This window comes from Garra rufa, chromosome 18 (assembly GCF_049309525.1).
Source record: "Garra rufa chromosome 18, GarRuf1.0, whole genome shotgun sequence".
In the NCBI taxonomy this organism is placed as follows: Eukaryota; Metazoa; Chordata; class Actinopteri; order Cypriniformes; family Cyprinidae; genus Garra; species Garra rufa.
In genome coordinates, this window is record NC_133378.1 from 43,465,989 (window position 1) to 43,488,397 (window position 22,409).

The 22,409-nt window shown below is 35.7% G+C and overlaps 1 protein-coding gene across 1 annotated transcript in view; it reads right to left on the reverse strand.

Annotated features, from left to right (window-relative positions):
• Positions 1-3,764: 3,764 nt before the first annotated feature.
• Positions 3,765-22,409, reverse strand: part of ephb4b (eph receptor B4b) — a 37,334-nt gene continuing 18,689 nt past the window's right edge. Inside the window, 11 exon segments of the mRNA XM_073823826.1 lie at positions 3,765-4,309; positions 6,113-6,274; positions 7,377-7,570; positions 8,673-8,822; positions 10,757-10,972; positions 12,620-12,867; positions 13,036-13,149; positions 15,857-15,918; positions 20,615-20,714; positions 20,802-20,961; positions 21,046-21,170. Coding sequence (XP_073679927.1) covers positions 4,210-4,309; positions 6,113-6,274; positions 7,377-7,570; positions 8,673-8,822; positions 10,757-10,972; positions 12,620-12,867; positions 13,036-13,149; positions 15,857-15,918; positions 20,615-20,714; positions 20,802-20,961; positions 21,046-21,170 — 1,631 coding nt within the window. The 3' untranslated portion in view covers positions 3,765-4,209.

The window sequence follows — 22,409 nt, forward strand, 5'->3', positions numbered from 1 at the left end:
GGACTGAATCGAAGGCCATCAGCATCTCAGCAGGAAGAACTGAGCCCTGTCCTCCAGATACCATCACCAACCTTACTCAAGATCCTGCAGAGCACAACAACACACAGCACTGAACATCTGGCAAACTGAATCATTCTCAGGGAATCTCAACACACTTCACCTGTTTGCTCTTTCACATTGACTATCACTCTACACTAATACAATCACATAAAACAATAGCTCATGTATTGACTTGAATAATATGAGATGACTGGATGCTCCTATTGAACTGCAGCTCAAACTATTTCTAATCTAGTGAATGAAGCTACAAACTCCATCATAATGCATAAAGTTAACATCTAACATGTATTTAGAGCTGCAGCTGGTCATATTAATGGAGTGTTTCACTGTTTAGCGGTAAACCGTTACCTCACCTCAATATGTTCCTAGATTTGTGTTGGATGTCATCTTTGGAATGGAAATATGGATATTTTATTTGTAAACGTCACACTTTTATCGATTACTTCAGTTAATGTCATAAAACTAGCGAGCTAAGCCAGTAGTAGTACTGACAGTGTCATGCGAACATGACTGAAGACGCGAAAAGAGAAGGAACAGATGAACCGAATCAATTGAGTGAGTCATTTACGCCGGAACCGCTCCGATTGATTCAAACTCGTGACTCCGATCATTTAGTTCAAGCGATTCACTACTATCAAAAAATAGTTAAATCATCATTTGATTTAGATTAACACTTCAGAGCGAGTTCCCAAATCATTTTATTCAGATCAAAACTTTAGATCGAATCATTTGATTTGAATCGCAAAGTCAAGGCAGGTTCGCGAATCATATGATTCAATTCACGTCTTCATAGTCGGTTCGCGAATCGTTTGATTTAATTTGCGTCTTTAGAGTCGGTTCGCGAATCATTTGGTTCAATTCGTGTCTTTATAGTCGGTCCGCGAATCATTTGATTCAATTTGCGTCTTTATAGTCGGTTCGCGAATCATTTGATTCAATTTGCGTCTTTATAGTCGGTTCGCGAATCATTTGATTCAATTTGCGTCTTTATAGTCGGTTCGCGAATCATTTGATTCAATTTGCGTCTTTATAGTCGGTTCGCGAATCATATGATTCAATTCACGTCTTCATAGTCGGTTCGTGAATCATTTGATTCAATTTGCGTCTTTATAGTCGGTCCGCGAATCATTTGATTCAATTTGCGTCTTTATAGTCGGTTCGCGAATCATTTGATTCAATTTGCGTCTTTATAGTCGGTTCGCGAATCATTTGATTCAATTTGCGTCTTTATAGTCGGTTCGCGAATCATTTGATTCAATTTGCGTCTTTATAGTCGGTTCGCGAATCATATGATTCAATTCACGTCTTCATAGTCGGTTCGCGAATCGTTTGATTTAATTTGCGTCTTTATAGTCGGTTCGCGAATCATTTGATTCAATTTGCGTCTTTATAGTCGGTTCGCGAATCGTTTGATTTAATTTGCGTCTTTATAGTTGGTTCGCGAATCATTTGGTTCAATTCGTGTCTTTATAGTCGGTTCGCGAATCATTTGATTCAATTCGCGTCTTTAGAGTCGGTTTGCGAATCATTTGATTCAATTCGCGTCCTCATAGTCGGTTCGCGAATCGTTTGATTCAATTCGCGTCTTTATAGTCGGTTCGCGAATCGTTTGATTCAATTCGCGTCTTTATAGTCGGTTTGCGAATCATTTGATTCAATTCGCGTCTTTATAGTCGGTTCGCGAATCGTTTGATTCAATTCACGTCTTTATAGACGGTTCGCGAATCGTTTGATTCAATTCGCGTCTTTATAGTCGGTTCGCGAATCATTTGGTTCAATTCGTGTCTTTATAGTCGGTTCGCGAATCATTTGATTCAATTCGCGTCTTTAGAGTCGGTTTGCGAATCATTTGATTCAATTCGCGTCCTCATAGTCGGTTCGCGAATCGTTTGATTCAATTCGCGTCTTTATAGTCGGTTCGCGAATCGTTTGATTCAATTCGCGTCTTTATAGTCGGTTTGCGAATCATTTGATTCAATTCGCGTCTTTATAGTCGGTTCGCGAATCGTTTGATTCAATTCGCGTCTTTATAGTCGGTTCGCGAATCGTTTGATTCAATTCGCGTCTTTATAGTCGGTTCGCGAATCGTTTGATTCAATTCGCGTCTTTATAGTCGGTTCGCGAATCGTTTGATTCAATTCGCGTCTTCATAGTCGGTTCGCGAATCGTTTGATTCAATTCGCGTCTTTATAGTCGGTTCGCGAATCGTTTGATTCAATTCGCGTCTTTATAGTCGGTTCGCGAATCGTTTGATTCAATTTGCGTCTTTATAGTCGGTTCGCGATTCATTTGATTCTTATTTACGAACAAGCCAAAGAAAATATATTTAAAACAAAAAGAAAAATCACTTACAAAATGAGATTAGATGAACATAAATCTGAGCTAAATGTCTCTGTGTGGGTCATTGATGAACAAGTGAATGAATCTTCCTCAAAGGAGACAAAAACAGAGTTCTATAACAGAGTTGCAGACACAGAATAAAACCTTTTTTTACTACAGTATCGAGTATTAAGAAGTATAATTTTTCCTGTAATGGTTCAGAAAGTTCTCATTTAGGCTATTTCATATTTTAGTGTTTGACAAGCTACAATAAATATATATAATATATAGTATAAATAAAGTTTATTACTTATGAAATGAGATGAAAACCAACGGGAGTCAGTTTGACCACAACACAATCAATGTGTAGGCTACATTACTTAAAATCTGTACAGCCTTTTCCAAAACACATCTGTGTTGTGCACATTCATGAGAAATATCCACCAAATTTCAAGAAATGAACGCTTCAAGCAGTTTGAAATCAAACTGAAAGTCAAGGAAACCCGTGAAACTGGTCAAATTGATTCAAGACTCTCCCATGGGGTTTTTAACTCATGAGTAAAACAAGGTCTGTGGTGATGAACAAAACCTGATGATACTTATAACCTTTATCTCACACACATTCATACTGAAAACACCAGTTGTGAAGCAGTTGTTCATTAATAAAAACACATGTCTGCCATTAATAACTACATTGTTTGCAGTTGTTGCTGTACAAAAAAACTGCAAGTATCTTGAAGTTATATTCATGACAGACCTTATTTCACTCATGAATTGAAAAGGAAAACAAAAACAGTATAAAAATGCACAATAAAATCCAGAGAAAACTCATGCTGAATTATTCATCTGGGTTTGATCTTAAATTAGTCATAAAATGAAAACTGACTGTGTTCTAAATGCAAATATTGATCTCGTTGTGAACGATTCAGAATGTCATCACCAGATCCTCCTCCAATCATTCATAAGCTCCGCCCCTAAAGCCGATGCTCATCTGCATATGCCACGCCCACACCTCAACATCCAGCCGTCTAGTCCCGCCCCTACGTTTTCTTTGTTGATAATCCGTTACTCTCAGATGTGTCACAATATGGAAAAAGATCTGATGCTACTTTGAGAAGGTCCTGAATGTCTCTGAGAGGAATTTAGCAGCGAGAACAAACAGAGACACACTGACACGCCTCACTCAACACACACACACAACTGTTTATACAGCTAGTTATAAATACTACAGACTAACCCAAACACACACACACACACACACACACACACACAAACAAACGTGTTTTAACAGTGAAGGAATCCAGTGTTTTGAATGCTAGTTGTCTATAATAAGCTGTGATGATGCTGATTGGCCAGTAAAACAAACACAAACACAGTGGAGCAGCTGTGGTGGGCGGGGCCAGTGCAGATCTTTAATGTGATTGGTCACACGGATTACACTCGGTTTGATTGACAGCTCCCACGGTACTTTTGCTAAACAAACATTCGTTCATTATTTGTGCTGTTTCGATACGTACAAAATAATAATTACAAAATAATCTGAGTTTATAATAATAATTATAATGAATCTTCAATGTGAAGATCCGATCAAGCTCCCAGAACGCGTCGGCGTACAGTAACACGTCATCCTCTAATGTCCGTGCGGAAGTCATCCGTCCGTCCGTCTCGTCACGAGACGCTCCCGAGACGCCAGTCTGAACGAAAGCGAGAGACGTTTCTCTCTCCTGAATGCTGGACTCTGATTGGCTGGTTCGGCGATAGTCCACAGTGATTGGTCGATCGGTCTGATCCGTAAGAGCTCGTAGCAGAAGCGGGGAATGCTGGGAAGTGTCAGTATCGCAGGGAGCCGCTGTGGACCCGCAGCGTTTGGACGCTGGACAGAATCTTCTTCTGGTGTCCCGCTAAAGTCACGCCGATCCGCAGGAGATCCCTGAACAAACCACAACAGCACCATTAACCCACACTCCATACTGTTAGATATCATCTTATATGAGACCCTGAGCACTAAACCAGTATCACGGGTATATTTGTAGCATAAATAAGGATATTAAGTAAAAATCATGTTCAAGATATTTAGTAAATGTCCTACTGTAAATATATCAAAACTTAATTTTTGATTAGTAATATGCATCACTAAGAACTTCATTTGAACAGCTTTAAAAGGCGATTTCCTCAATATTTGGATTTTTTTTGCACCCTCAGATTGCAGATTTTCAAATAGTTGTAAAAAAAAAAAAATTTATATATATATAACAGCTTTCAGATGATGTATAAATCTCAATTAACAAAATGCACCCTTATGACTGGTTTTGTTTTTACTTTTAAGGTTCCATTTAAAATGTAGTTACAATTTTATACTTTAAACAAATGACAAAAACTAATTTGATAAATGTCTATAAGTCTTTATCAATATTTTAAATTAGTTTTTATTTTTGTATTTTGTTTTCATTATAATTTTGTTGTTTTTGTCATTTTTATTAGTTTTGTGTTTTAAAATGTTCATAGATTTATTAATATTTTGAATTAGTTCTTGTTTTCTTGTTTGGTTTTAATTGTAATCTGAGTTAAAGTGTTAGTAATGTAGGCGCTTTTTATTTTTATTTGTTTTTCATGTTTTTAAAATAGATCTATATAGTTTTTATTAATGTTTTTAATATTTTATTTTAGAAGTTATTTAGATGTTTTAGTAATCTCTATTAGTTTTTGTGTTTTTTAAATGTCTATACAGTTTTATTAATAATCTGAACTTGTTTTTATTTTTATATTTTGTTTTCATTTTTATTTTAGCTGAAGCTATTTTGTTGTGTTTTTGTCATTTCATTAGTCTGATATTTCAGTCTTTTTTTTAAACAGTTTTATTAACTTTATATTGACGTTTTAATGTTTCGTTTTAGTTAATGTAGTACATAAAGTTCAACTAATTTGATTATTATATCACTGCAATCATTTTTAATAACACTGTGGACTAGATTTGTGAAAGTTCCATTTCAAATTTAGTTACAGTGTTATACTTTTGTCACATTTGTTTTTGTATTTTTGTTTTCACTATAATTTGAGTTCTAGTAAATTTGTTTTGTTTTTTTCAGTTTTGTGTTTTTAAAATGTCTAGTTTTATTCATATTTTGAATTAGACAACAGTTTTATTTGGATATTTTAGTCATTTTAATTGATTTTATGTGTTGTCTATAAATGTCTATAATTTTATTAATAATCTAAATTAGTTTTGATTTGAATATTTTATGTTTTTAATTTCATTTTAGCTAAAGTTATGGTAATTTTGTTGTGTGTCATTTTTATTAGTCTGACATTTTTATTTTATTTTTGTTTTAGTTATTTTAGCACATCAAGTTAAGCTAAATGTAAATGAGAAATTTTGCCTTTGCAACTTGACATTTTATCCTTTTTTTTTTTTTTTTTTAGATTTTTAGATTTCATTTTAATTCAGTTCATATTTATTTCAAGTAATGAAAATGTTTTTATTTGGTTTAGTTATCAATAATCCTGCTGGGATGTGATGCTTACTGAGAACTGGACTCATTTTATTGATATACTGCACGGACACTATCAGATGAGAACCAAACTTGATCTGAACAACGCTCGTTTGTTGACTGAAACTGGATTAGTTTCATAATTAATGCATTTTACAACATTAAAACTGTTCTTTTCCTGTTTATTACTGCTTTGAATGGATGTGTATTGTATAAATGAGACTTGGGTGTGTTGTGCGACTCACTCGGTGGAGATGTGTGAGATGAGCTCGATGGAGGTGAATCCGGCCTGCAGGAAGCTGTCCTCGTATCGCTCCATCTTGATGGCCCGGAGCCAGTCGCCCACTGAGCTGCAGTGAGACAGCGGCGGCGGAGGACGCTGGTCCAGCAGAGGATGAGACACGGGCCTGAGACACAGAGACGCACGTCAATCACAAAACATCCAACTAATGCTGCTCTTTTCAACTTTCTGCTCATCTGTGAATCCTAAAAAGTTAAACATATGACAGTTCCTAAATATTGTGCAGCTGTTTTCAACATTGAACAGCAAATCAGTATATTAGAATGATTTCTGAAGGATCATGTGACACTGAAGACTGCAGTAATGATGCTGAAAATCCAGCTTTGATCAAAGGAATAAATTATATTTTAAAGTATATTCAAATAGAAAGTAGATTTTTTGAATAGTAAAAATATTTCAAAATTTTACAGTTTTTACTGTACTTTGGCTCAAATGAATGCAGGCTTGCTGAGCAGAAGAGACTTTTTTTTAAAAACATTAAAAAATCATGTGACTGAAGACTGCAGTAATGATGCTGAAAATCCAGCTTTGATCAAAGGAATAAATTATATTTTAAAATATATTCACATCGAAAGTAGCTATTTTAAATAGTAAAAATATTTAAAAAATGCACTGTTTTTGCTGTACTTTGGATCAAATAAATGCAGGCTTGGTGAGCAGAAGTGACTTTAAAAAAAACATTAAAAAGCAGCATATTAGAATGATTTCTGAAGGATCATGTGACACTGAAGACTGCAGTAATGATGCTGGAAATTCAGCTGTGCATCACAGAAATAAATTACAGTTTAATAGATATTGACATAGAAAACAGCTGTTATAAATTTCAACAATTTTTCAGAATTTTACAGCATTTTTGATCAAATAAACAGCCTTGGAGAGCAGAACAGACTTCTTTCAGAGCTATTACAGTGTGCTAGTCATATATGTGTGTGTTTGTTGTGTAGCTGTGCTTGTTTACACTGTGCTAGAATGTGAGGAAGGTGTTTTTTGAGAACAGATGGCTGGTATATTTCAGCAACTGTCATCCGTTCACATTTAGAATGGAAAGTGCAGGATGCAGCAGTGAAGGTGATCGACTTCCACTTCAGCCTCCCACCCAAACACTTCCTGTTACTCACACTCACACACACTCACACACACACACACACACACACACACACACACACACACACACACACACACACACACACACACACGCGTGCACTGACCCGTCCGGTATGCGTCCTGTGATCTTGAGCGAGGCTGGGTTTCGTATCAGTCGGTCGAGAGAAGAGACGATGGCACAGAAGCGTGGCCGGGACGATCGCTCCTTCTGCCAGCAGTCCAGCATCAGCTGGTGGAGAGACGCAGGGCATTCTGGGGGAGGAGGGAGGCGGTAGTCCTGCTCGATGGCGTTGATCACCTGCACACAAACACGCCATTTAAACCATTAGTTCACTTCCAGAACAAACATTTACAGATCATTTATCCGCCCCATGTCATCAAAGATGGCTTTCTTTCTTCAGTCGTAAAGAAATTATGTTTTTTGAGGAAAACATTTCAGGATTTCTCTCCATATAGTGGACTTCTATGGTGCCCACGAGTTCTTCCAAAATGCAGTTTAAATGCAGCTTTTGCTCGTTCTTAAACAAGAGCGCTTTACAAAAATGAACCGAAACTCAGCGAATACATGTCTTACAGACTAATAAATATATATAGATATAGAAAGCTGTAAATTATTGTAAATTATAAGAAATTATGTTTTTTTGAGGAAAACATTTCAGGAGTGTTCTCCATATAGTGGACTTCTATGGTGCCCTGAGTTTGAAATTCCAAAATGCAGCTTCAAAGGACTCTAAACGATCCCAGCTGAGGAAGAAGAGTCTTATCTAGCGAAATGATTGGTTATTTTCTAATCAAATGTATTACTTATTTACTTGTTAACATCAGATGCTGGTCTTGTCTAGCTCTGCAATGCACATACACAGTTGCGCAGTTAGGGTATGTCTAAAAACTCCCATCTCATTTTCTTCAACTTCAAAATCATCCTCCATCGCTGCAGAAGTACAGACCCAGTGTTTACAAAGTGAACGTGCAAAGAAGATCAAACACCCTCTACCAAAAAAAGGTAAAACAGTGATGTAGGACGACTTTGAAGTTGGAGGAGAAAATAAGATGGGAGTTTTTTGACATACCCTAACTGTATTAGACCAGCATTTGAGGTTAACAAGTATATAAATTGTACATTTTTGAGAAAATAACCCATCGTTTCGCTAGATAAGACCCTTCTTCCTCGTCTGTGATCGTTTAGAGTCCTTTGAAGCTGCATTTAAACTCCATTTTGGAAGATCAAACTTGGGGCACCATAGAAGTCCACTATATGGAGAGAAATCCTGATATTTTTTCTGAAGAAAGAAAGACATGAACATCTTGGATGACAAGGGGGTGAGGACATTATCCTAATCGTTTAACAGCTCATAACGCACTCGACCACTCTGTAGATGTGTTTCTGTAATGTCACTCACGTCCTGGTTGCTCATGTCCCAGTAGGGTCTCTCTCCGAAAGACATCACCTCCCACATGACGATGCCGTAGCTCCAGACGTCTGACGCCGAGGTGAACTTACGGAAGGCGATGGCTTCAGGAGCCGTCCAGCGGATCGGGATCTTCCCGCCCTGAGACACAAACATTCTAAGTGTTACCAACAACATTTTCGACCACAACACAAACTCAATGCAACTCCACAATTCTCTGCAGTGAACATGCAGCAGTGTTGCATGATATACCAGCACTAAAAAGGGATCATGATAGCCTGCTTTTAAAAACAGTCCCTTAATGTTTCTGTTTGATATGAGAGTGTTTTTTTTTCTTTCTCAAAAGTAACGGTAAAATGCTGATGAAGTGAGTCTGACAGCAGTTCTAGAGATGATGTCATAAGGTTAAATTTTACAAAACTGAGATATATACATCATATGAAAGCTCAATAAATAAGCTTTCTATTGATGTCTGGTTTGTTAGGATAGGACAATATTTGGCTGAGATACATCTATTTGAAAATCTGGAATCTGAGGTTACAAAAAAATCAAAACACTGAGAAAATCACCTTTAAAGTTGTCCAAATTAAGCTCTTAACAATGCATATTACTAATCAGAAATTACATTTTGATATGTTTACAGTAGGAATTTTACAAAAAATCTTCATGGAACATGATCTTTACTTAATTTCCTAATGATTTTTGGCATAAAAGAAAAATCAATAATTTTGACCCATACAATGTGTTTTTGGCTATTGCTACAAATAAACCCCAGCGACTTAAGACTGGTTTTGTGCTCCAGGGTCACATATGTTAAAAGTGTTTTACTCAGGAAATACAGTTCTTATCAAAATTCTTTCTCAAAGTAGCAGTACTAGTAAAATGCAAAATCAGAATACTTGAACACATAACATCATCTCTAGAACTGCTGTCAGACTCTCTTCATCAGCATTTTAACGTTACTTTTGAGAAAAAAAAAAAAAAACATACTCATTTCATATACACACAGAAACGTAAAGGCAGCAACCCGTCAAAATAAAAGTTTGGTTTAACTTGACAGGAATATTACTTAATGTGTTATCAAAACAATATTTAAGGAATATTTACCAGAAAATTATTTATCAGAAATTATTTACAATAAAATAAAAATTCAGTATTTCTGAAAAAAAAATAAAAAATTTTTTTTATAATAATATAATAAATGAATTCTTTATAAAATCGAATTAATGTTTATAAATCGGTCAAAGATGTTAGGATGTCCACATCAAAAGAAATTTCCAAAAGTGATTTAATGTCCATAAAAAGCACATAAATGTAAGTAAAGTGTCGACTTTTAAGTTTTTGAAGAATAAAATGTCACAATTTGGTTGAAATAATGTTACACTGTCATATTTCTGTACAAATTCAAACAACATGTTTATTCTGATTTGTAAATATTTAAATATAAAGAATAAGGGAGTGTATTACATCTGATTGTGTTTTAACTCAGTAAAAATTATTATTACCACCAATTAGTATTTGGGGTGAAAGTAGTTCATCTTTTAATATGTCATAAATAGATTTCTGTTGTAAATATGCCTGACAAGATTGTTTGTAAGGTTGAAAAATGTAAAGAAACTATAAAAATGTGATCCAGAAAATAATGGAAATTCAGATTCACAGAATTAGATCAAAATAAAACTGCGTTTGAGAAAACTAATAAAATGTATTTCACAGTGCCTTAAAAATGTAATTTTTGTTCAACTTTAATCAAGTCAAGATTATTTATACAGTGCTTTTTACAATACAAGTTGTGTCAAAGCAACCTTACAGTATTAAAATAGTAAAATAAAATGTCAATAATAATGCAAGAGTTCCATATTGCAACAAAGTCAAATTGGGGAGGACTCATCCTAATGAACTGCTGTACGTTTCGTGATTTCAATTCTTTTCGATTATTATTTTTTGATGTAAGCATTCAAATAGAAAATTAAAATGGAAAACATTTTTCTTCAAATTACTGCCACAAAATAAAAAAGGTCAAGATATAGAGGCAGGACTGTTATGAAGTGCGTGAACTGCAGTGTTGTCCTCACCAGTGAGCTGGTGTACGTGGGATCGGACGAGTTCTCCGTCAGGAATCGGGACAGACCGAAGTCAGACACCTTACACACCAGGTTACTGTTGACCAGGATGTTGCGCGCCGCCAGATCCCTATGAACGAAACTCATCTCCGACAGGTACTTCATACCGGACGCAATCCCACGCAGCATCCCCACCAGCTGGATAGGAGTGAACTGACCATCATTCAGCTGCACACAGACAGACAAACACAGCTTAGAGACACATCACACCTGACATCAGATGGACAGTCAGTAGGGTTGGCTTTCGTTTGAATTTTATCAATTCCTAATTCTGATTCCAATAAGATAAAAACAAAAAAACATTAAATGTTTATTGTCTTTTGCCTATGGTTTTACCAAAAATACCGCAACATTAAATGTACAACCGGACAAATGCCAGATGCAGAAATTGAATTCAAAAGTTTAAAAACACTGCGTCCTTTTCTTTTCATAAATGAAATATTTTTAGCCCTCAGTAAATTTACGAAAGATATTCAGTCAGTTCATGATTTTCTTTTGCTCTTTGATTAATATTAATGAGGCGGCAGGTTTATTAGATGGCTGTCTCTTTAACACCAAACACAGATCTAAAAATACTGTTCTTTCTCATCTGTTTACGTTCACTTAAGACGAGACACTGCAGGTGAATACGGTAAAAAACGTAATCAATAGTTATAACCTTATTTACTCAGTTGATTTATTACATTGATAATTGTGAACATTTTTGTATTACAAGTTTTCTAAAATGTTAGGTTTAAATACGCAAATGAGCATTATTTAATGAAATATGCGCTAATTTGCATTCATTTCTAGTACAAAAATCTACACTGGATGAAGTCGGATTCAAAATTCTTGTTTAATTTGTTTTGACATATTAGAGTCAAAATTTTTACAGAGGAGATATTGGGTCATTTTGTCACTCCATAATTCAGAAAATACTTAGACAGAAAACAATGTATTTTTTTTACCATTTTTGGAGGAATAAAATGTATAAAATCAAGCAAATTGTATCTGAACAAATCCCTCTGTAAAAACCTCCAGGATATAGACAGGAACACAAATGTAAAGTGTGGTGTGTGTAAGTGCTGCTGAAGTGGAGATTTATATCTCAGTGTAGGAGAAAACACTCATGGCCTTTAGAAATCTGGATTGTAATTGAAATCTATTGACACAAATAGATAAAGACTTAACAGTGTCTTTTGGGTGTTTTCTTTCCACTGAAAAGTAGATCATTGAATCCTATGAGACCAATAGCATCACGTTCAAAAATGACCAACGAGTTTCCATATTTGTCCTGTTTAAAACTGGACTCTTCTGTAGTTATATCGTGGACTAAGACCAGCGGAAAATGGGAACTAATTTCAGGCGCTGTGTGGTATTACTGCTCCTGCTTCGGTCATATTACAGCAGCAAACTTCCTTGACTATTACGCCGGAATGGGAGTGTAGTTCCTAATCTTATCATTCTAGAAAATCACAGCTTTACATTTTCCGCTGGTCTTAGTCCACGATATAACTACAGAAGAGTCCAGTTTTAAACAGGACAAATATCGAAACTCGTTGGTCATTTTTGAACGCGATGCTATTGGTCTCATAGGATTCAATGATCTATGCTAAGCTATGCTAAAAGTGATATCGCCAGAACAGGAGAACGGCTGAATGGATTTCAAAACGGTAAAACTCAACTTATTAACTCGAGGGGAGTTGGAGAATGAGCCTATTTCCAAAAAACTGGAGTGTGCCTTTAAGCGTAATCGAAACGCACGTCTTTTTGGAAATTTGGAGCCGGTTCTAAAATGGAGCCGGTTCTCGATACCCAACTCAGACAGGTACTGACCCGTAGGAAGGAGTCCAGTGCGCCGTTCTCCATGTACTCGGTCAGAATCATCACGGGACAGGAAGCTGTGATCACTCCCTCCAGGTGAATGATGTTGGGATGCTGGAACTGCCCCATGATGGACGCCTCAGACAGGAAGTCCCGCCTCTGCTTGTCCGTGTATCCGCCCTTCAGGGTCTTAATGGCCACGTAGTTCTCTTTCTTCCCGGGAACCTTGAGCCGTCCGCGACACACCTCGCCGAACTCACCTGCGAACACGGAGCACATATGAAGACTATCGTGTTCGCACCAGCACAATGGCGTAACGTGAGCCGCGCTTTCATCAGGTGTGAGCGTCCCATATTACTGCTGTTCACGCCGAAACACGAGCCCCGCGCCACACCCGCGCTCAACAATCACACACATGCGGTTCTCACCCGCGCCGATAACCTCCTCGATCTTCACCAACGACACGTCGATCTCTTTGGCGAACTCCCTCACCGCCTCGTTCGGGTCCTCGTATGTGAACGGATCGATGTACACCTTAATCCCTGTGAGAAACACACACACTATTAAACCAGGAGCACAACAAAACACCTCAACAATGTCTGAAACTCTGCTTCATGAGCTCTTCTCACGCTTACACGTCTGATTGATGAAGAAACGTCAGTTGTTTTCACTTCAGTTTAATTTGTTGTGTTAAATATCTATAACTGAAATAAAAATAAACAAATATTTAGATATACACTACCAGTTAAAAGATTTGTAATGTTTTTTTTTAAAGAAGTCTCTTTCTATTTGAATATACTTTAAAAATGTAATTTATTTCTGTGATCAAAGCTGCATTTTCAGCATCATTGCTCCAGTCTTCAGTGTCACATGATCCTTTAGAAATCATTCTAATATTCTGAATTTTAATGTTTTTTTTTTGTTTTTTTCGCTCACCAAGCCTGCATTTATTTGATCCAAAGTACAGCAAAAACAGTACATTTTTTTAAATATTTTTACTATTTAAAATAACTACTTTCAATGTGGATATATTTTAAAATATAATTTATTCCTTTGATCAAAGCTGGATTTTCTGCATCATTACTCCAGTCTTCAGTCACATGATTTTTTAATGTTTTTTTTAAAAAAAAGTCTCTTCTGCTGACCAAAGCCTGCATTTATTTGATCTAAAGTACAGCAAAAACTATAAAATTCTGAAATATTTTAACTATTTAAAATGGCTACTTTCTATTTGAATATGTTTTAAAATATAATTTATTCCTGTGATTTTCCAGCATCATTACTTCAGCCTTTAGTGTCACATGATCCTTCAGAAATCATTCTAATATGCTGATTTGCTGCTCAAATGTTGAAAACAGCTGAGGAGAATTTTTTCAGGTTTCTTTGATGAATAGAAGGTTCAGAAGAACAGCGTTTATCTGAAATCTTTTGTAACTTTATAAATGTTTTTTATCATCACTGTTAATCAATTTAAAGCATCCTTGCTTAATTGAAGTATTAATTTTTATAATTTCTTTACCAAACTAACAAATTAATTGTGCTGACTTCAAGCTTTTTAATGGTATATAGTGGATAATGTTACAAAAGCTTTGATTTCAGATAAATGCTGAACTTTGGATATTTCTATTCATCAAATAATCCTGAAAAATATAGATAATAATAATAAAAAATGTTTTTTTTTAGCAGCAAATCAGTATTTTAGAATGATTTCTGAAGGATCATGTGACACTGAAGACTGCAGTAATGATGCTGAAAATTCAGATTTGATCACAGAAATAAATTACATTTTAAAATATATTCAAATAGAAAGCGGTTATTTTAAATAGTAAAAATATTTCACAATTTTACTGTTTTTGTTGTATTTTTATTTGCTCAAAATAAATGCAGGCTTTGTAAGCAGAAGATACTTCTTTAAAAAGCATAAAAAAATCTCACTGTCCAAAAACTTTTGTCTGGTAGGGTAGAAAAAAACAGTAACTTCTTTATTAATAATTTAAAGAGTCATAACCAATATTTTAAAAAAGAATATATAGTTTTTAAAAGTTATTTTTGTACTTGAACTAAACCAAAAATTTTTTTTAATTAGTTAATGTTTATTTTATTCCATGCAATGATTTTTATTTTTTTCAATTTCGTTTTAATTAACGATAATGACCCTGTGGTTAACGGTTTGGATTTTCAAGAAGCATTGCAATACCAAACCTAGAGATAAACCTGACTGATTTTAGTGAGCATTTAGTTCTGATTGGCTTAAACATTAGGATGTTTTTAGTCAATTTGGTATTTGTCAATCATAAATAATATTTAATTATATAACAATTATATAATTACATAACAATATCTAAAACATGTTGACTTCATTTCATTTGATATTTAATTATGTAAAAAACATATAAAGTATTTTATATTATTTCACTTATTTTTTATAAAAAATAATAAAAAAACAGCTATTTCACTTTTTTTCTTCTATTTTTTAATAATGTAACCCTAGGCCACAAAACTAATCATAAGGGTCAATATTTTGAAACTGAGATTTATACATCATCTGAAAGCTTTCCATTGATATATGGTTTATTAGGATTAAAAATCTGGAATCTGAGGGTGCAAAAAAAATCTAAATACTGAGAAAATTGCCTTTAAAGTTGTCCAAATGAAGTGCAATGCATATTTCTAACCAAAAATTAAGTTTTGAAATATTTACGGTAGGAAATTTACAAAATATCTAATGGAACATATTCTTAATATCCTATTGATATCGATGATTTTGACCCATGCAATATATTTTTGACTATTGCTACAGATACACCTGTGCTACTTAAGACTGGTTTTGTGTTCCAGGCTCACATATAAAAAATAAAATCTTAGTACAGATGAATTTCAGCAGAGAATTCTCCGACCTGATTGAACACTTTTGTTAATGTAACCTTATGTTATGAGTTTACTAATATTACTTGATATGTTTGAGTTTAGTCAACTTAAGGATAGTTGCAAACAGCTCCAACACAAACGTTGCCACATGAAGCACATTTCAGATTGTTGACGAGTCTCTATCCGCAGAAATGCATCCAACCGTCGCCTGGCAACAGTAAACAACTAAAGTCGTGTTCACACTAATAACACGTTTGGGTGGTGCGTCACCATTGCTTATGTGTTCATCACTCTCACACGTAAACAGCAGTAAATCAGCACTGAGCGCTGACAGATTTACCACAGTAAAACACATTCCTGATCAGAAGACGTCACACTCACCCTGACCCATCAGGAACTGTCCGCTCTTATCCGGGTCCGGATCCCGCCTTCGGCTGGAGCGCCTGAGACACACACACACACACACACACACACACACACACACACACACACACACACACACACACACGTTTAGACAGACTGACTGACTGTGTGTTTACGTGTGATTGGATTACACAGGCTGTGTGTGTTTGTTTGACAGAATTCCTCTCTCATGACTCGTGTGAGTTTCTGTCTGTTGTGAGAGAGACCCTGCAGCTGTTCGCTCTCTCTTTACGAGACACACACACACTCATGTCACATGACCTCAAGTGTCTGTGAGTGTGTTGTCAGATGTAGTTTGATAGCGTTGTGTTGTTAGCAGCAGTGAAGTCATCAGAAAACCCTCTGAGCAAATGATACTGTCTGTGCAAAATGACATAAACCTGCCTGTTCAGAGCTAACAACGACTGAGAAATACATTGAACATTTTTGTTGAGGAAAACATTCCAGGATTTTTCTCCATATAGTGGATTTCAATGGTGCTCAATGGACTGAAGGTTAAAAATGCAGCTTTAAAGCAGTGTTGTTTTTGACAACCATCTCAGATTTAGTCTTAGTCTTAGTCTTTTGGACTAAAATGGTTATTAGTTTTAGTCAAATTTTAGTCACTTCTATATGTGATAGTTTTAGTCCAATTTTAGTCGACGAAAAGTCAAAAAGGTTTCAATCTAGTTTTAGTCGACGAAAAGTCAAAAAGGTTTCAGTCTAGTTTTAGTCGACGAAAAGTCAAAAAGGTTTCAGTCTAGTTTTAGTCGACGAAAAGTCAAAAAGGTTTCAATCTAGTTTTAGTCGACGAAAAGTCAAAAAGGTTTCAGTCTAGTTTTAGTCGACGAAAAGTCAAAAAGGTTTCAGTCTAGTTTTAGTCGACGAAAAGTCAAAAAGGTTTCAGTCTAGTTTTAGTCGACGAAAAGTCAAAAAGGTTTCAGTCTAGTTTTAGTCGACGAAAAGTCAAAAAGGTTTCAGTCTAGTTTTAGTCGACGAAAAGTCAAAAAGGTTTCAATCTAGTTTTAGTCGACGAAAAGTCAAAAAGGTTTCAGTCTAGTTTTAGTCGACGAAAAGTCAAAAAGGTTTCAATCTAGTTTTAGTCGACGAAAAGTCAAAAAGGTTTCAGTCTAGTTTTAGTCGACGAAAAGTCAAAAAGGTTTCAGTCTAGTTTTAGTCGACGAAAAGTCAAAAAGGTTTCAATCTAGTTTTAGTCGACGAAAAGTCAAAAAGGTTTCAGTCTAGTTTTAGTCGACGAAAAGTCAAAAAGGTTTCAATCTAGTTTTAGTCGACGAAAAGTCAAAAAGGTTTCAGTCTAGTTTTAGTCGACGAAAAGTCAAAAAGGTTTCAGTCTAGTTTTAGTCGACGAAAAGTCAAAAAGGTTTCAGTCTAGTTTTAGTCGACGAAAAGTCAAAAAGGTTTCAATCTAGTTTTAGTCGACGAAAAGTCAAAAAGGTTTCAATCTAGTTTTAGTCGACGAAAAGTCAAAAAGGTTTCAATCTAGTTTTAGTCGACGAAAAGTCAAAAAGGTTTCAATCTAGTTTTAGTCGACGAAAAGTCAAAAAGGTTTCAGTCTAGTTTTAGTCGACGAAAAGTCAAAAAGGTTTCAGTCTAGTTTTAGTCGACGAAAAGTCAAAAAGGTTTCAGTCTAGTTTTAGTCGACGAAAAGTCAAAAAGGTTTCAGTCTAGTTTTAGTCGACGAAAAGTCAAAAAGGTTTCAGTCTAGTTTTAGTCGACGAAAAGTCAAAAAGGTTTCAATCTAGTTTTAGTCGACGAAAAGTCAAAAAGGTTTCAGTCTAGTTTTAGTCGACGAAAAGTCAAAAAGGTTTCAATCTAGTTTTAGTCGACGAAAAGTCAAAAAGGTTTCAGTCTAGTTTTAGTCGACGAAAAGTCAAAAAGGTTTCAGTCTAGTTTTAGTCGACGAAAAGTCAAAAAGGTTTCAATCTAGTTTTAGTCGACGAAAAGTCAAAAAGGTTTCAATCTAGTTTTAGTCGACGAAAAGTCAAAAAGGTTTCAATCTAGTTTTAGTCGACGAAAAGTCAAAAAGGTTTCAGTCTAGTTTTAGTCAAAAAAAGGGGGAAAAAGTAGTCTTTTAACAAATTAATGTAGGTCAGTAAGTATTTTGCTGTTGGGTAGTGTCACTTATAAGTTGTGAAAATAGCAGATCTATAGTTCAACACAATGTGAGCTTCTGGATCGACTATTTTCACCAATAATTACAATAATGAAGGAATGTTTTAGAACATAAAAGACAAACAAGGATGGAATGCTAAAACAGCTTGCCATACTAGTATATCAAAGAGTATTTAATGCTAAAACGGCTTGCCATAGCGGCAGATACTTTTTTAGGTTTTAATTGGCATGCACAATAAGCGGAAATGTCATGCATTTTAAACGTCTGACGGACCACCCACTAACATTTTCGTCTATTCTCGTCTCGTCAACGAAAACTCACACACGTCTCGTCATGTTTTAGTCATCAACGAGCCGTTTTTACCTCGTCATCGTCTCGTTATCGTCATGAAAAAAAGTGGCGTCAACGAAATGATTTCGTCATCGTTGACGAAAACAACACTGCTTTAAAGGGCTCTAAACAATCCCAGCCGAGGAATAAGAGTCTTATCTAGTGAAACGATTGGTTATTTTCTTAAAACAATGTACAATTTATATACTTTTTAACCTCGAATGCTGGTCTTGTCTAGCTCTGCGATGTGTACTCTGTGTACTCAGGTTCAAAACAATTAGGGTATGTCGAAAAACTCACATCTTATTTTCATTTTGTGTAAATGTAGAGATCTTTGCTACAACAGTAAGTTAGTTTAAAGGATGAAGCCAAATTTTATTTCATGATATCACAATTTTATTTCATAATAACAATTTATATCATGATATAGCCATTTTTTATATTTTATCTTTGTTATTAATAATAAGAACATAGATGCAAGTAACAAACTAAAGGACAAATTCAATAAAACAAAGGCTCAAATGAAATAAATAGAGCCCTATTTTTTATTTTTTGCAAATTCAGTTTTTCATAATGGTTAAATAAAAATATTAATCAAAAAGTATGCCTTACCTAAAAGCATGTCTAATAAATTATGAAACTTACAGTTTAACAGAATTTATTAAAGTTTAACAAAAATGACATTTTTAAGGCCCTAAATATGTTTTATAATTTTTCAGTTTTATTTTGATCAAATTCTGTCAATCGGTTTTCCATTAATTTTCTGAATGACATCTAATGAGTTTGATCACATTTTAATAATCAAACGTATGTCTAATTAATTTATAAGTATTACTTAGTTTTCATAAAGAATTTGTTTCTTAAATATTTAATATTGTCGTGTAAATAAATTCTGGTAAATAATTTTTCTGGGAAATAGTCCTTTAATATAGTTTTAATAATATTTTTATTAGCAGCAGTAGCACTTTCATTACATTAAGTAATATTTCTGTCAAGTTAAACCAAACTTTTATTTTCACAGGCTGCTGTGAAGACCTTAACGTTTCTTTTTGTATTAAATGACAACGGATTTTCTCAAAAGTAATGTTAAAATGCAGATGAAGTTCTAGAGATGTTTATGTGTTCATGCAGGATTCATATTTAAACAGGCATATTCCGTGATATTCCACATTATACAGTCATTTCCATTTTAATGAATGAATCCAGTGATTCCATCTGTGTTTTCTGCTTCGCTGTAATCATTAGGGCCCTAAATAAACTTACTCAGAAAATATGGCTCTTATCAAAATGCATTCTGAAAGTACCGGTACTAGTAAAATGTGGAATTGTACAGTTTTTAAAAGCAGGGTATGAAGATACATTTTTAGTAATGGTATATCGTGCAACACTAATATAACTTTTTTTTTTTTTTTTTTTTTTTAAGAAAATGACTCATCGTTTCACTAGATTAAGACCTTTATTCCTCGGCGGGGATCGTTTAGAGCTCTTTGAAGCCGCATTTAAAGCTGCATTTTTAACCTTCAATTCATTGAGCACCATAGAAGTCCACTATATGGAGAAAAATCCTGGAACGTTTTCCTCTAAATACTTAATTTTCGTAAGACATGAACATCGTGGATGACATGGGGGTGAGTAAATCCTTTTTTTTTATAAGGATTTTTTTATTTTATTGTGGAGTAATCCTTTAATCATATAAAAATGTACTAAATACTGTTTATTATTTGTACAAATATTATTTACTTAATTTGTCAATCAGTTTTATCTCAGACAAAAGGAACAAACTACATACATGTACTACCTGAATGAGAGAGAGAGAGAGAGTGTGTGTGTGTGTGTGTGTGTGAAGGGAACAGGATGTGTCCACCCAGTGCTGTCTCCATACAGACTCTTACTGGAACAATGAATCTGACCCCAGGAGCGCGCACACACACACACACACACACACACACACACACACACACACACACACTGGTATTCCTATCATAATGGGTTCATTCCATAGACGTAATGGTTTCCTACTGTCCAAACTGTATTTTCTAACCCTTCCTCTAAAACTACAGGCATTTTTACATTCTCAAAACAATTCATTCTGTCTGATTTATAAGCTTGTTTCCTCATGGGGACTAAATAAAATGTCAAAATTTAGTAGAAAATCTAATAAGTTTGTGTCTGAAATCACTCATTTGTTCACTACATAGTGAGCACATAGTTCTTGTAAACCAAAGCCCTAGCCCTGGCCCCGCCCCCTCATTCAAGCACCAATCAGATCTCACCTGAAGCAGAACACGGCAACGATCACCACGGCGATGAGGATGAGCAGACCTATAGTGATCAGCACACCGGTCAGCAACAGCCGCGACGGAGATTCTTCATCTGAGAGACACACACTGTTAAGATTCATATGTGTGTGTGTGTGTGTGTGTGTGTGTGTGTGAGAGTGAGTGTGTATAAGGTGTGTACCGTCAGGTAGTGTGCTGATGGTGGCGGCGGGGCTGAAGTGTCCGTATCCCGCTGCGGTTCTGGCTCTGACCTGCACCTGATAGTGTGACGCGCGGTTGAGATCGCTCAGAACCACAGAGTTGCTTTTACTGCTGATGTACTGCCATCCGTCGTCCTGATCCTACGGCACACAGGGCAGAGGTCAGGGGTCAGAGGTCAAGCACAGGTTTAACACACACAGACAGATCAGGTGTGTCCGTCTCACCTTCAGACTGTAGCGCAGCTGATACTCCTGAATGCTGTGCTGCGTCTGTGGAGGAACCGTCCAGCTGATGGAGACACTGCTCTCAGACGCTTTAGTCCTCCTGATGCCGGACACTGGAACAGCCACTGCACACACACACACACACACACACACACACACACACACACACACACACACACACACACACACACACACACACACACACACTCTATTACTATAATCATAACTATAATAGTAGCTTTAATGATAACTAGTAGTGTGGATTCTCTATTGTTACAGAATATGATTACTAAAGCTCTATAGTTATAGTTGTGTGTGACGTTAGAGTGATTATTGAAGCTCTGCTGATAGTTATTAAGTTAGCTTTCTCAAACCAACTTGCTATTTAAACTAATTAAAATTATTATTCTGAGACTAAAATGTCTGACTCTCTTTGACTCTACAAACTACAAACTCAGCCCAGATCTTCAGACTCGTGTTGCTGTATCTTTTCAAACTGATCGAACTTATGGTTTTCCTGAAAATAGCGATTAAAACTGGGAAAAATCCCATTGACTTACTGATTTCAAACTCATTTAATCTATCACTAGCCAGGCCTAGCAACTACAATCATGCTATTAACGTGCTAACTACATGTTATCTATCTGTCTAGCCATATATCTTCAAAACTACTTTAAACTTTAAAGGGGTCATCGGATGCCCATTTTCCACAAGTTCAGTCTCTAATATACTTTGGTTAAAAATTTCCAATAGTAGTGTAAAAAAAACACCCTTTTACCTTGTCAAAATCAGCTCTCTAAGATTTCAGCTCATTTTAAGACATGGCCCCTTTAAATGCCATCGCGCTCTGCTCGCCCCGCCCCTCTCTGCTGAGGGATTATGAGCCGTAATGTTTACTTTAGCCGCATTTAGCGCGTTTAGCTGCGAAACTTGCCAACAAGCACATTATTAAGAAAAGCCATTTGCAAAGATGCATAAAAAACCCTTATCCTCACTTCTGCTGTGAGTGAAGCTGCATCAGGAACAATTCGCATTAACATAGACGCATATGTAGATCAGGATCAGTGCTTTCTATTTAAAAACGAAAGTAACGTTAATCCTCTGCGTCTTCAGCGGCTCAGATGTCAGGAGTAAATGACGACTGCTGTGTTCATTATTACATCCAACAACAGAACACCTCAATCGCTCAATTAGAGTCTTCCTCTGCACCGGAGTCACACAATGGAGATCAGAGTCGGACTGTTTGAGCTCGGTGAGGGCGGGGCTAAGGTAAGGCGCTCATGTCAATCAACTGTGTTTCATCACAACGACAAGAAGCTGAGAATGAGCTGATTTTAAAAAGGGGATATTACTTTTAAAGATTA